This window comes from Coenobita brevimanus, chromosome 72, assembly GCF_032717465.1.
Source record: "Coenobita brevimanus isolate Jiangsu-jjx chromosome 72, ASM3271746v2, whole genome shotgun sequence".
NCBI classification, from domain to species: Eukaryota; Metazoa; Arthropoda; class Malacostraca; order Decapoda; family Coenobitidae; genus Coenobita; species Coenobita brevimanus.
In genome coordinates, this window is record NC_137025.1 from 4,700,872 (window position 1) to 4,717,224 (window position 16,353).

Sequence of the window (16,353 nt, forward strand, 5' to 3'; positions counted from 1 at the left end):
TGGTGCGTCGAGAACAATATTTGAAATTCTTACAGACTTCAGCCCTATTATTACTGGACCTTTTTTTTTTTTTTTTTTTTTTTTTAATAATCGTCCAGTGATTAAAAAAAAAAAAAGTACAGTAGATGTCACTAGTGTTGTGAAGGGGTTAATGAAGGTTATCTTGAACCTCCGGGAGACGAAGTTACATTTATTCTGACCAGCAACTAAAGATATTACCTGCCACTGGAATGCCCCCTAGAGGAGCTATCTTCATTTAGTTTATTCCGTCTGGTATACCCATCTTGAACTGAATCACATCTTCTGGTGGTAGCAAGAACAAAACATAGATAAATAAATAAATGAATAAGCAAATAAATAAATAAATAAATAAATAAAATTGTCCTCGTAGTGAAGAGACTGTTCCCTTGAAGGCAGATTATCTTTACTACTTTGAGATGTTATGACTCAACTTTGGAGGCGTTTTGAACTTATCATTACCTTTTCATCGGTACTAGAAAGGGACGCCTTCATGTGGTGGCACCAATATAACCAGGGCCCTTAACTGCCTGGTTATATAAACGTCCCTCAGCTACTTCTCTGTCCCCCGAAAGGAAGATGGTGAGCTACAGGAAATAAATCACCTCAAGCTAGCAGTCCATGGGGTTCACGTTTCACCTGAACCTGGGGCTACGGCTACTACCAACATCTTCTGAATAATACTCCCTTTACTCTTACTTGGCCGAAATATGAGGTGTAACAAAACTTTAAAACTAGAAAATGATGCAAGTCATGACGAAATGCTGTGGAAAAATGTATAGCCATAGTATTGTCCTATTTTGCCACTGAGCTACGTGAAATAAGCTGCAAAAAAGCGAAAATTTTGGACCAAGTTAAGGTGAAAGAAGTCTAGTATAGCTGTATCTTAAATTGAAGGAAATCGTCTGGTGGTTGCAAGAATAGTTAAAACTCGCCCTCGCAGTGAAAGGGATAATACTTCCTGTAGTAAATATTTCGGTATTATTACACGCCGCGTTTCACAGTCCGCAGGGCCACAACGCACGCTCACATATTTTTGCTGAGAACCTTACCTTTGAGGCTGCAAGTATCGTTATTTTATCACTGTTACTTATCATCTACTTTATTATTATTATTATTATTATTATTATTATTCACGGAGCGAATAAAGTAACTTGGATTAGGTGGAATTATTACTGTTTTTTCCCCCGCAAGAATAATGCTAGCAGAGTGTAAAACCCCCTCCATCTCTCTCTCTCTCTCTCTCTCTCTCTGTACACACACACACACACACACACACATATATATATATATATATATATATATATATATATATATATATATATATATATGTGTGTGTGTATGTGTGTGTAAGTCTGTTACTGAATCTGGCCCTAGAACATACTCTTCAAATCGATGACTTATTTTGTATGTTATTCTTGCTATTCGTCTATGCCACCAGACGATTTAATTTCTTTTATGGGAGATTACTCAAAGAAAAACGCGTTAACCTCTTCCTTCCGATGGGATTTCTAATTTTTCTTGGCTTATTCTAGACGATTTTATTCAGCTTAAGGGAGATTTTTCGAACCAGAGGGCTAGTGCATGTTATCACTAATCCCTTTTCGGCATCAGCACTTTCCTAACCTTGAAGAAAAAAAAAAAATGGAAATAGCAAGAAAACCATAAGGAAGTTTGCTACCAGTCCCTCCCACCCATTGTCACTCCTCGTCTAACTAGAAGCGCTTGGTGGTAGTAAGAGTGATATTTAAGTTACGTTATCGTGCTGAGATAAAGGATGATTGTGGGTCGCGTTGGCTGGACAGGACTTGGTAAGAGAGAGAGAGAGAGAGAGAGAGAGAGAGAGAGAGAGAGAGAAAGGAAGAAAGCGAGAGAGAGGCAGACAGACAGACAGATTTGTGAAAGATGGTGTTAGGGAGTGTGTGTTGTGATAGTCTGGTCATGTAGTGAGAAAATGGTTGTATACTGTAGGCATGCAAGATGGGGAAATGGCTAAATGTGAGTGAGTGAGTGTGAGTGTGAGTGTCTGCGCGAGTGAGTTGAGTGTGAGTGAGTCTGAAGGTAGGGGTATGTGTGGATAGCCAAGAAGAAAGTAGTTAGGTATGGTATGTCAACTACGTGAATGTGTATTAACCACTGCAAGTTCGGGATAACTCTACCAGTCTATTCCAGAGAACGCCAGACGATTTTATTCAGCTGAGAGAGGGTCATAGGAGCCTGGGTGCTAACTAGTGAAGATGGAAGTTGTGGAAATGAGAGAAATGACGAAGAATGGAAGTGAATGGAGGAAATTTGTACGAAGATGCACTTGGGTTGCGCTCCTTCTCCGCCACTGTCTGTCTGTCTCTCTCTCTCTGTTCCCACGATTCAGACTTACAGGAAATTAGTAAAGGAGGCAGTGTGTTCCATATGCTTCCTTAATTACCACCACCACCACCACCACCATCATCTACGTCGCCATCATCATCATCATCATCATCGTCATCATCATCAAAACTACCACCACCACCACCACCAATATCATCATCATCATCATTATCAAAACTACCACCACCACCATCACCACCAATATCATCATCAAAACTACCACCACCACCACACTTAATCAGTATGTCTGCCATTATAACAATCCCCACCATTACTACTGTCACCACGAGAGAGAGAGAGAGAGAGAGAGAGAGAGAGAGAGAGAGAGAGAGAGAGAGAGAGAGAGAGAGTGAGTTCGAAAAGTCTCTCCCAAGCTGAATAAAATCGTCTGGAGAGAGCAGGAATAAAGTGAGTAAAGTGAATAAAGTCGTCTGGAGATTACAAGAAGAAAATGTGAGATTAAAGAGAAGTGGTTAAGCCCTTCAATCCGATGACGTGTTTTATAGTCCCTCTTGCTGTCGTCAGACGATTTTATTCAGCTTAGGAAATCCCCAGGTAGCGTGGGGATTAATGAAGGCTGCATCTAATCCCTTTAAGTTTGAAATCTCCCTTGCACTTCCTGCGGTTGCAGGAAGTAGGTAAACAAAGAGATAAATAGATAAATAAATATATGAAAAAATAAAGATAAATAAATATAGATAGATGGATAGACAGATAGATAGATAGAGAGATAGAGAGATAGACAAACAGATAAAAAATACGTCCTTAGATGAAAGTGGCTAATCCCTTCAATCCAGCGGCGCACTTTTTAGAATCGCTTTCTTCCTATCTCCAGGCGATTTCCTTCACCTTAAGCTAGATTTTGGGGGGCCTGGAGGGGTTAGCTGTTGCCTCAATTATCCCCGTCACTGCCCCACCTGTTCCCTAAGCTAAGTGAAATCGTCTTTAAACAGCAAGAATCTAATGGGCCAGAGGGTCATCGTAGTGAAGGGGTTAACACGGTAGGAGTGAGGTCCGCATTCCGGTGTTTCTCGGGACATTTGACGGTTCAGGGATTCTGAGGCAAAAAAATGAAATGGTCTGTGATTTCCGCACTGATGGGGGAGGAGTGGAGGGATGGGGGATGGATAGGCGGAGGAATGGAAGAAGAGAGTGAAAGGGAAGGAGAGAGAGAGAGAGAGAGAGAGAGAGAGAGAGAGAGAGAGAGAGAGAGAGAGAGGTGGGGAGAAGGAGGCAAGGAACAGCGAAAGGGAGAAGGGGTTATTGTTGTTACCTCCGCCAACGAAGCTGGACGGGGTTATTTAATAACCCGAATCTGTTTGACGGCTTGTGTACAAGATAATTCAAAAATTTGTTACCGAATTTTGATGAAATATGTGGCTAGGTGGTCAATGAGTTAAGGAAGATTTAATTAGATTTTGAGGTGAATCCTGATCCAGATGCAGGAATGAATCATAAATGTTTTTGTTGGTGGTGGAAGTACGTACTGTACTCTCTGAGACTGGGCAAAGTAAGGCCGTAGAATTAATTGATTATGTGAGAACGTAAAAGTATTCGTCTGGTAAGAAAGAGGAATATCGGCGGTAAATTATAAATTTTATTGGCTTTGGCGGATGTGTGCTTTTTCTGAATGCTTTCTAGTTGCTTTTTTTTTTTTTTTTTTGCTGTTGCTCAGTCTCGGTGTGCCTTGTAGCTGGGCGGAGGGTAGGGGCTGGGGCTTTTGATATAGTGTTCTGATCAAGGTGTTTTATTGCCCTGCGCGTGAAATATGTGTGTTTCTTCACTGCTAGTGTTGTTATGTCTGGAGGTGGCATGTTGTTGATGAGGGTCTGGTAATGTTTGTGTGGTGATTGCTTTATGTGCCTAGCTGCGTTGCGTGACTATGTGTCATACACTGTGTGTCGGCATAGGCTGCCGCGTAGAACTGTGTGTCTTGCATCTCAAAGTATTCTCTGACAGGGAGGATTTTAGTTTCAAAGTGTGAGCCGTGGGAATTGTATTGGTGCTGCTGGCGATGATGCGTACAGCCTTTTCTGTATGGTCTGCACGGTGTTATGGTAGGCGCTAGATAGGCCGGGAACCCATCCGAGGAGGCTTGGGACATCACCAACCTGATATATTGTTTGTAGAATAGAGTGAAGACAGTTTGGGAGAAGGAGGGAAAAAGAGAGTGAAGTTAGAGGGGAGAGAGAGTGTAGGAGGAGAGTATGGGAGAGGGAGAAGGGGAGACTGTGAGGAGAGAGGAGGGCGTCAGAAGGAAGGAGAGAGAGAGAGGGAAGAGCGGAGGAATGAGGGGTGAATGGGAGAGGGAAGGAAAAGGAACGGGTGAGGAAAGTGAAGGAAGGGGAGGAGGAAGGAAAGTAATAGAATGGGAAGAAGGAGAGGAGTGAAGAGAGCTAGGGAGAGGGAAGGGCAAAGGGAGAGGTGAAGAGAGTATAGACAAGGAAGAGTGAGGAGAGTGAGGGATAAGGGTAAGAAGTGAAAGGGATAGATAGTCAGATAGTAACAGACAGACAGACTGATTGACTGATAGAGAGAGAAGAGAAAAGACAAGAGTAGAAAGAACAGTAGGGATAGGAATGGAGGGTGAGAGAAGAAGGTTAAAGAAAGAAGGAAGGAAAGAGAAAAGAAAAAAGACTGAAGAAGGAAGCTTAGTATAGCCTTCTGAAAACAAGAGGGACATTAGGGCAAACAGCTGATTTTTGCTAAGCCTCAACCTTCCCCTAGAATACGACCTGCGATAGCTGATGTTATGTCCAGGTCCCAGATTGTACTGTTAGGTGGTCAGAAGAAAAAAAAAAAAAGAGGGTAAGGAGAGAGATGAGAGGAGGGGAAGAGTAACAGGAAGGGTAGGGAGAGGAGGGGACGAGGAGTGGGAGAGGGGAGGGGGGATAGGAAAGATCAGTATGGAGGGGAAGAGAACAGGACAGGGGATATGGTGAAAGGATGAGAGGGGAGAGGAGTGGAGGAGAAAGCGAGGGAAGAGGAGGGTGAGGGAAGGGGAGGGAAGGGGACAGGGAAGGGGGAGTGTATCGCTGAGTAAGGTATATATATTTCAGTTCTCCTCGACCTTCACCTTGAGTGGAGGGTGACTCACAGCACTGTCACACTCCACGACACTTTTATTGGAGTCTTTCTGCTTCCTGCCGATTTTATTCAGGGAAGGAGAGCAGTCTGGTAATGAAGGGGTGCAGAGTATATCAGACTTTAAGTATGATAATCATCTTGAGATAGTAAACTATGAAAAAAGACGTGATGATGATGTAGCTTCGTGAAATAAGCTGTAGAAGGATGTAATCTGTGTCAGGTTAAGGTGAAAGGCTAAGTCTACTAATATACTTAGTGACTTAGGTGAAAGGAGTATACCTGTAGTTACGAGTGACACCCGACTTTGTGAATGCTGCTGGCACAGAGCCCCGCAATCACGTCAGACTGGGAAGATTTCTGGCAACATTTCGTTGGCGGTTTATTTTGAATGTTATGGTTTTTTATTCTTTTATGTTACCCATAGTTTTTAATACTGATAAAGTTTGCGTAAATAACACACACACACACTACACTATATATATATATATATATATATATATATATATATATATATATATATATATATATATATATATATATATATATATATATATATATATATATATATATGTATGTATATATAAGTAAACAGTACATTGGCCCGAGCTTGTAGGCACTGTCCAGCCTAATCGAAGTGACAGTCTAATTCTATGATAGATCAATCCTCGATTTTTTGTGCTGAACACCGGAACTCCTAATCACACGTTCACATTTAGCTTTACAGTACATACATTGAAGGGTCTTGAAGAGCACTCCCATCTAGGCACACTTACTCTCTTTAGTATATCACTGGGACACATGTGTAGTTTGCTTCATGTGGCCATCCATTCCTGTATCTAGCCCGAAATACGATGCAGTCTAAAGAGCAACAGTCTCTAAACAGCATTAGTTTTCTCTCCTGCATATAAAAGGTAGGATCATTTCGTAAGGATGACACTACCCACTGCTAACAACTCTTTGAACTGTTTTTGTATGTCAAAACGTCTTGCATCTAAAACAGAAAGTCGAGTGAACACCTACCTTTACGATGATCAATAATATTTTTGGTCTCCACACACACTGTTAAATACTGTGCTCTTTTGTATTGCTGAATTCACCATCTAGAGTGTACAAAATGTTTCTAGTCTATATAGTAAGGCTGTTGGAGTTATATCTAATAGTTTCTCAGTGACGCTAAAGACGAAACTATTGTGATCAAGTCCGTTTTTATGTGTCCATATATATACTGTATGTTAATAAGATATTAAATGAATGCCTGAACCGACTTGAGTCAAACTTGGCACATCCATTTTTTGTAAATCTAGGAAGTGATATCTTTTTTTTAATGCATATTTATCCAAAATCAAGGTCAGAGGCCAGGGTCAAAGTGCAGGTGGGACGTCGCTGTGCAGTCTGAGCACGTATACAGTAGTTGCAATACCTGACAGCTTGTAGGCCTAGTGGGTAGAAGATCCAGGGTCTTTAATACTGCTCTTTAACTGAGAGACGGTACTATCGCATGAAAACGGGACAGATGCAAGCACTGACAAATATACACAGGCGCACGGTCCAATTTAAAGGAGAATATTTGTATCCCCCGATCGAGCGTAGTTCATGTACCCGAAGTTCCTCACGATTGTATAAGTTTTTCCCAGTGCCTCTCGCTTTAGGATAATTGGTACAGTCAGAGTAACATCACACCTTCTCCATTTTGGAGTAAATTGGGCTCTCATCTTCAGCAGTTCAGATTACTTTACTTGCGTTGCGTCAGCTCCACATCCTGAATATTTCTCCCTCCTCATTTTTATCTATCAACAGTGGGAGTGGGAGCCCTCCCCCTACCCCCTAAGAGTTGCCTGAGATTTGTCAATTTGAAGGCCAGTGACTGAGCCTTCAACAGCCGTTAATTCTGCACCACGTGAGACAGCTTGAGCCTGGCCCGTGTGTAATTCCAAATTATTTGATTCACCTTTAAAACTTCGATCGGAGGGTTAGATATAACCTTCATTAATCTTCACTAATAGAAATCCTTATTACAATAAATGAAATAGTGTGGCAGCACCAAGAATTAAAAAAAAAAAAATGCGTCCTCGGGTTGACAGGCAGTGGCGTCACCAGGAGTCAGATTTTGGGGGAGCTGTAGCCCTGGTGTAGGTAGAAGGGGGGGGGCGAGCGAAGCGAGCCTATGCAGCTGGGGGGTACGGGGGGGCGCTGTAAGCCCCCCCGGAAAATTTTTTCGGAAATTGAGCAGTTTTAGGGGAATTTTTGAGGCCTGTAGATGAAGAAAAAGTAAAATAAGGTCTCACAGGCTATTAATAAGAAACTTATAGGACACATGAATATTGATGGGCCTAATACTAGGTATCAGTAAACCTTATGATATAATGTGTACAAGGTAACTGTATAAAGCTTTTTTGCAGATAAGTTTTTCTTAAACTGCTAGTATTGTGTGGTATCATAACGGTTTCTTAGTCTTACCATATTGAATTTGATAATTCAAAGAAGCTCAATGTATATAGATATAATTGCCAAGATTTATCTTCCATTACCGGGACTATGATAGGAAAACAAAGCCATTCACTTTCCCACTCTGTACGTTTAGGACAATATATTTGCAACACTGAGAAATAGCCTAGGCCTAGCCAATTTAAAAATAAATCAATTAAAAAAATCCTGGCCTAAGCTTCATCAAATGACTACTGAAAAAGTTTGATATAGGGCTACTTACACGTCTGAATGGGTTCAGCTTTGGGGTTATCTGGGGTTGCTTCTGGCACCTCATTCCCAATAACAGCCACTTCTTGGCACTCATCTGAGTCATCTTTGGAGGTGCAGGTGCGAAAGAATTTCCTTATGTCACCCTGTCCCTGAGGATTTTTAGATGACCTTTTCATCACCTGAGTGGCTGATGGCTGATATCTGCAAATGTATTATTGTAGAATAGCCTATAAAAGGGAAATGACATTCAGTGCTGACAGTCGAGTGTCGACTGAACCAACTAAGTACTGCTGACTCTTTGTATAAGGTATAGGCTAGATCTCATATCCGTAAAAACAAAAATGAACAGGTAAAGTGAGGTGGCTAGCAATATACCGGGACTTAGTAACGTCTATACAGCCACTGAAACCAATACATTCAAATAAGGCCGAAAACAACACAGGATTTAGCCACAGTTCACAGACACTTCTCAATGTAAGCAAACATTCCGACTTCCGATATTCTGAACATTCGAATTTGTGAAAAATTGCATAGATCAGATATTTTAGACTGCATAATCCAATTTTAAAGCTCCGTGATTAATATATACCATATTATATATTGTAAATATATAATAAGTTTGATAAATTTAATAAAATCTTGCATTCTTTGTGCAATAAATATATTTCAAAGAAAACCAAGCTTGGAAAAAGTATATGGGAAACTAATATATTGTAACTATTATGATTTGAGCCATAGGTTTACGTAAATTGTGAATAACTTATCACATTATATAGCTATAAATAATATTGTATTAAACTAATATGGATGCACGAATAAAAGTGGATTGGCGGTAGGGAGTTGGGGGAAAGCTAGGTGGGCCAATGCCGAGCTGCAAGCATACTATGTAAGCTGGTGATTTTTTTTATTATTATTATTTTGGGGGGCTGCAATTTTGGGGGGGCTACGCCCCCTAGCCCCCCCCTGGTGACGCCACTGTTGACAGGTCATACCGGTTAAGTAAAAGGGCACGGAATGTGATAATTGGGATTTTTTTTTTTTTTTACGATTTTATGGACCTACCCTAATGTTAGGTTGTTCTACTTTGGAATAATTGTATTTGAGATCAATCTATAGCAATTTCCCTTATTGTTAAACAGCTCGGGTAATAGCAAGTTTATTATTAGGACTGTTATGAAATTTATGGTTACATAGCCTACACAAGACTGCACCTTTAGCGATTTCTCTTTGCTCTATCGAGTAATTTTTTCATCTTTCAATTAATTGTAGCACTCTGTACAAAGTGATGATGTGTAATTGGACATTTATTCATCACAACTCTGTAAATGTGTTGATTCCACAACAGTTTGCATAACCAGAAAAGTAGACGGCGCAGCCTCGCAGCTTTCATAACATGAACGTTGCCACAATCTCGACATCTGTATTTTTCTTTTTTCTGCTTCGATGTTTGATATATACACAAAGTTTCCACTTTTATGTAAAGCTAGAACCACCAAAATCTTTTGTAATACTAAAAATAAAGATTTCTCCTAGAAATCTAGTTAATATTAAATAAAATAATCAGTACCAAAGGAGAGACAGTCAATACATATACGGCAAAAGACGCAGAGGCAGAGGTAGTACTGAGCTAAGTTTGAGTGGGGGTGTCTCGTCCTTTAGCGAAGTTTATCAGCATGGCGTTGCATCTGAAAGCCTCGACCACCTTCGCTGCCAAGCACCTTCCGTCCTACTTGGTAAATATCTGTTGTTATGGTCATAGGACGTATTTAATTGACAAACAGAAATTGACGAAATCAGCCGGAGACGATCAGCTGGCAGTTTACGTAACTTGAATAATTTTGGATTTTTACAGTTTTACACATATTTGTTTCTTCATTCATGCGTCGTATATGTTAGATGGTATAGGCCATTATAGTATTTTAATTGAATGTATGATGCTTTGACCGGCAAGAAAAATATCACCGGGTAGGAAGTTGCGAGTAACAGTGATTAGGCTAGTGGAAATTCCAGGTGGAAGAAGTGGAGAATTTTGAAGGTTAAATGAAGAGTTACCGGTACTGGAGATACGTACCGTTTCACTGAGTTTTCATGAACATTTGTGGCCAACAATTTATTATATGTATGTGACAGCCTTGTCCAGTAGTGGATCCCTCATAACTATACCATGAAATTGTTCATATGAGTTGAGTTATTAAGATAAAGTTACTTGAACAGTGAATTCTGCTGTACATTTATTTACATAAAAATGAAAATATTATGTTAAAAATGAAATTATTATGTAAAAAGTAGCTTGTGCTAATACCATCAGGTTATTTTCAAGGAGACATAGGACCTCTTGTGATATATATATATATATACCGTTATATATATATATATATATATATATATATATATATATATATATATATACAGTATATATATATATATATACAGTATATATATATATATATATATATATATATATATATATATATATATATATATACAGTATATATATATATATATATATATATATATATATATATATATATACAGTATATATATATATATTTGCACGTATGTATAAAGCGCGAACCTATAGTGCGAAACTTACGAGGCAATTTTTATGTCCAAATATAGTCATTCATTCATTCATTCATTGCCAGATGCCATGTATCCCAAACGGGGTGGCCAAGGGCTTAGAGTTAATTGTTTTACAGGGAGAGGCACTAATTCTCCACCAACCCCACTTGACACGTAGGGATGCCAACAGCATTTGGTGTTCCCAGGCAGTCACCCATCCAAGTACTAACCAGACATGAAAATGATGACATTACACGGGCAGAGGAAGCTGCCCACTTTTTTTTTTTTTTTACAATACTATGTGGCGACAATAGACATAATGTGGCCAGAGGCCCCAAATTATGATACAGATAATTGTAACAGCAAACTAATATCATAACACGGTAGGAACAAACAGCACGGCCAGTGATAATCATAGTACAGGTTGCATCAGCCAATGATGTTTTGCTATCATGTGTCTGCGCAGGGTGTTGTCATGGTCCACTTAGCATTTCTGCCCCAATTGAACCTACCCTTTCCTCTCGCTTTGGCTGCACACGTGCTTTGTGTGATCTTTGTCAATTTTTTGGCCACAGAACCCCACCCCACCTCCCCTCAGCAAGCCCACAACCTATTCCAGTCAAGGTTAGGGATCCTTCAGTGTCTGTATGTATTGAAGTCTTTATTAGGTAGGTAACTGTCCTGGAAAAAAAGCCTGAAAATTGCCCCTTGGAGCTGGCTTAGGTAGGCTACCTTGAAGCCCTGTAACATATAAACTTACTGCCTTATAACGCGGAAATCTCATAAAGTGGGACCTGCAGGATACGATATTCCCATGGTATGTGAGCGCTTGCTGTATATACAGTACACACACACACACACACACACACACACACACACACACACACACACACATATGTACCGGTATATATATATATCTATTTATATTCATATTATACATACCTTTGACTTGATTAAATGACTTTGTAAAGGTGTACAGAAGTGTGTTTTTGAGTGTGCAGAGAATCCATCAATAAACAGGGAAAATACAGTTACATAAGGGATAGGTTAGGTTGAGATAAGTTTGATGATATTGTTGTTAGAATGGAGGAAGACAGAGGATCACTTCCACCAAACAGATATCACTACCACCGGAGTCCAAGCAAAAATCAAGTAGGCTAGTACGGTAGCAGCCAGAGAGTCCGTCTCCTTATCTTTGATCATCAGCTGTGTGCAAAGGGACAGATTGAAGGATGAACAAGAACCATTACCGTCATTCTCTGCCTTGTCTTGGTTGCCAGTCATCATATCTGCAGAACCAGTCAATCCACAATTTAAGATTCCTGAAGTATGTGTGCAAGCTTATGGTACCTTCATGATAATATCAAAATATCAAACCAACAACCCCTTGTGTTTGGTGCCGATTATCAGCTGGAACTACAGTACCTAGTTGTGCAGGAGTCTGACAGTCGATGCTGATCATGCAAGTGTGCTTGCTTTTGTGTGCAAAGGGAACACAGCAAAGCAGGTGCCAGTGTTATTAGTGCTGATGTCTGTATGTTGCAAGTGGGACTTCCATGCTGTCTTCATGAATATCTGTACTCATTGTCTGCTGCCAGAAGAGATGCAGAAAATGGGACTGGACTTCAAGGCCATGTGACAAGTGACAATCTTTGAGTATTCCTGTGTTTTGTTAATACTGTATATGATTGCAGGGTTGCAGTTTCTGTTGCACACTTATCTAGCTTAAGACCCAGGAACTGGCTTGGAAAAAACCTACAAGGCAGAGGATGCAAACAGTAACTGCAAAAAAATTAATGGCCCTACCATTTTTGCCAGCAGAACATAACTATGCACTATATATTTAGTGACTTGTAGGAGTTAACAGTCTTTGGGCCACAGGGAGAATAATTAACATTTCTATAGTCATTGGCGTACCAGTACTGTCATGCCACCCATCTGCAAGATCAGCCTTTAGTTAACCATTGTACATCAACAGTGACCTGGAAGGCTTGCATGGAGCACCGAATCACCAGGTACATTGTGACCAACTGCAGTTTTATTTTTTACAGTTTTTGCTGGTGTTTTTATATTAAATCAAAAGGAAAACTGAAGAGATATCAGTTACATCAATTCATGCATCTCCTAACTGTGTGTGTGCATCATTTTGGATTCATTCATGAAAGGTGACAAGAACAGCCAAGGCCCTGTTATGGGAATGTGTCAGGTCCTCCTGTGGATTAATCCACAGAGCAAAATACATCATTAATCATACATGGTAAATACAGTATATGGTAATGTGATTTGTAATTTTTAGTTTTAAGAGCATCAGTCATACATTCCAGTACAGTATTACACAGTATGGTATACTGTAAGAGGAAAGCTTTATAATGTTATGGCCATTTTGGTTAGGTGCCAAGTGAGTCTAGTTTGTATGAAGCTTAAAATACATTTTGACATGAAATAATTATTATTCGTTTCCAGGCCTCAGCATTATGTCGCCCTGTGGCTGGTGTTCGCAACTTGCATTTCAGCATGGATGGCAGGAAGGCTAGTGCACAAGTCTCTACCGACCAGGTACACCCAGAATTTAAGATTAACATAATTGGATCATATCTTGAGTTGCTGGTACATTTTGATGGCAGGTGGTAGGAAAACTAGAGATATACTAGATTTTCTTTTTTTCTTGTTTATAACAAAAATGTAGTATGGTATAGTCCTTCATAAATCTCCATGTTTTAATATTCTAGTCCTCATAAATCTCCATGTTTTAATATTCTAGTCCTCATAAATCTCCATGTTGTAATATTATCATTATAGTAAGTAACATAATTTGTTAATAATTGGTGTATGTTTTGATAGAAAAATATACTTTTTCACATTGTCATACTAAAAACTACTGTACTTGTGGTGAAGCTAAAACTTAGCAATTTAACAGCATGGAACTTAATATCCTGGAATTGATTCCATTATCACTAAACAAATAGAGCTATTTACCGTTAATTCGACATACCCGTGTCGAAAGGTGGTACGGTAAGTGGTGGTACCAATCACCCACTCATTTGATATTGTGCTACCTACTTCATCCTTCACCTTTATCATTGATTTTCTGTATTTACCCTCCTCTCTTGCTGTTTCGCCCATCCTCCCTGTCACAACTCTTGTATCCACTTTAAGTGGCTGTACACCAAGTGACAAGTGTAATGGTTTCCTGCAACCTAGAAGACACTGGGTAGATACACTATAACCAAATATGGGTCATTGTGAAGCCTATTATGGTGCCCCTGATAATGGATGAAGAGGTTCAAATGCAGTGTCTTCCTCAGAACCAAGCCCCCACACTTTTCCATGTGCCTTGCTGTGCTGAGGCACTGTCTACCACAGGGGAATATCAGTTCAGTGCATGGGATGGCCCTGGGGGAGCAGTTGCTTGTCTGAGGTTTATGGGTGTGCTCGGCCGGACAGATTGGAGTAAATCAGCAACTAAAACAACCCATGTGAAAATTTGTACAGTATTATGAAGGTTGTTGTTTTACTACTTCAGTCTGTCTGATAAGCAGACCTATCAACCGCAGACAAGCACCCGCAGTTGCAGGGCCCTCCTGTGCGGTGAATGGATGCTCCCGTGCGGCTGACAGCTCCTTGTCACAGCGAGGTGTGGGGAGTAGTGTGGAGGTTTGGTTCATAGGTGGATGTCGCATTTGTCTCTCCACCCAGTTAATAATGGTAGGCTCCATGTCAGCCCTGTTATTTAATTATATGGTTATGGTACCACCCAGCATTATAAATGGTTTCCTGAGTTACAGGCAACCATATGGCTTGTCATAGAGTGTTAAGCCACCTAAAATGCAAAGAAGAGTAAAAAACAGTGGCAGGAAAGATGGGAGAAAAAGGAAGAGGGAGAAGGACAGTCATGAGGGCAGGTATACCCCAATATGCGATATCCCTAGATGTGATACCTCGGCTTAGCAATAGGAGTAGAAATACAGTGCAGTATTACCACCGTACCCCGCTTAAAGGTGGCCATTCCCCAGTTTAACGGTGGGTTTAATTTTTTTTTTTTACTGATTTTGATGATATTTTAGACAAATTTGTGTGTAGGTTGATTTATAAATGGTTTTTATACTTATATTAATGTGTTTAATCATAATTGGGGTGAACATTGTCATTTTGGGGTACACTTTACTAAGTTTGATTTTTTCCATATTTGACAGTTTTCAGATTCTATTTTTGGGTTTAGGTGAGTTATAAACTGCTTTTAAGCTTAGTTTAGCTTTTTTAAAAGATATTTTTGGGTTTGGGTGAGATAGAAACATGTTTTTGGACTCTTTTAGGACCTGTTTGGGGGGGAAACCCAAGGCTCAGAAATGCATCCCTATACTTTACATGTTAAATCTACCTTGATATTCGATACCCTGCCTAGCATTGGGTTTTTACTTAACCAGTTGCATTGTTAAACGGGGGTATACATGTGTTAAGAATATATCCCTTTCAGATTTTGAGGTAATGCAGGGGGGTCCCGATGTTACAGGTAGTTACATTCACTGAAATCTGCTTATTAAATGAATGCTCATGTAACAGAGTACATAACCTGTGGGGAAAGGGGGAGTTCCTGTTTAACTGTTGCCAGCGTGCACCTATAATGCTATGGAAGGCAGCTTTAAGTAAGAATGAAAGTTATATTTAAAACACATACAATATAAACATAATTATGATAATGCATATCTGCAGTAATGGAAACATAAAGATCCAAAGGAATGCCATTGGAATTGCAGTTATGTCCATAAACTCTGAATTCAGGCTAATAACTGGGGCCAGAGTAGCTCGGTGGTGGCACTTGCACTTCAAGACTGTGGGGTTGGCATTTTAAACCTACACCAGGATAGCATATTTCTGGTGAGAGAGGTAGCAGTCTCTACAAGGATCTGTTGGTCCTAGCTCAGGAGATTCATTCTCTAGCTAGTAACTGTGTACAACTTCCATGATTAACATGAGTGCAGTAACCTTGAATAATAAACACTTCAGTCAAACAGTGTAAATTTGTATGATAACATAATTTTTAAGAACTGAGCTCACAAAATTATCTTACCTAACTTATGTCTACATGCATACTTGGGACATGGCATGAGAGTTGAGTTTTTCTAACCCCGTGTCCATCAGCTCATAACAAAACCAGTCACAAAATCCTTTTCCCACACAGTGCACTAAATGTGAAAACTCATGAATTTTACTGCCCCCTCATTATTAACTTTCCAGTAATGGGCCTATCTACGTCATAAACACAGCCAACTCATTTTTTGACTGTACGAATGTGACTTTCCTCTAATTGTGTTATACTGTACTTCCATTTCATGAGCTACTTTGTCCATTATTTTACATTTTCCACAGGAGTAAATGTTTTTCTTGTGTTCTTAGCACTTTCACTGCAAGAAGGAGCACTTTCATGGTGCATAGACACTGTAACTAAGTTTGGAACCACGTGCTCAGAGTTGTGGGATGAAGTGAGTGAGAAAAAAGAAAATACTTCCAGACACAACAATAATCAATTTAGCAGTGAGGCTGAGGTAGGGTGGTATAAGATGTGGGTCACCGAGGTAGGCTTGGATCATGGAACCTTAGCAGCAGATATCAAAAGCACAATGC

At 39.9% G+C, this 16,353-nt stretch overlaps 1 protein-coding gene across 2 annotated transcripts in view; it reads left to right on the forward strand.

The window, feature by feature from the left end:
* The first annotated feature begins 9,770 nt into the window (after nucleotides 1-9,770).
* Nucleotides 9,771-16,353, forward strand: part of SdhA (succinate dehydrogenase, subunit A (flavoprotein)) — a 34,383-nt gene continuing 27,800 nt past the window's right edge. For both annotated transcript variants that reach the window (XR_013898667.1, XM_080278049.1), the window contains exons 1-2: nucleotides 9,771-9,902; nucleotides 13,195-13,287. Coding sequence is in view for 1 of the 2 variants with exons in the window: in XM_080278049.1 (XP_080134175.1) it covers nucleotides 9,843-9,902; nucleotides 13,195-13,287 (153 nt within the window). In the remaining variant the exon portion in view is untranslated. The remainder of the gene's footprint in view (nucleotides 9,903-13,194; nucleotides 13,288-16,353) is intronic.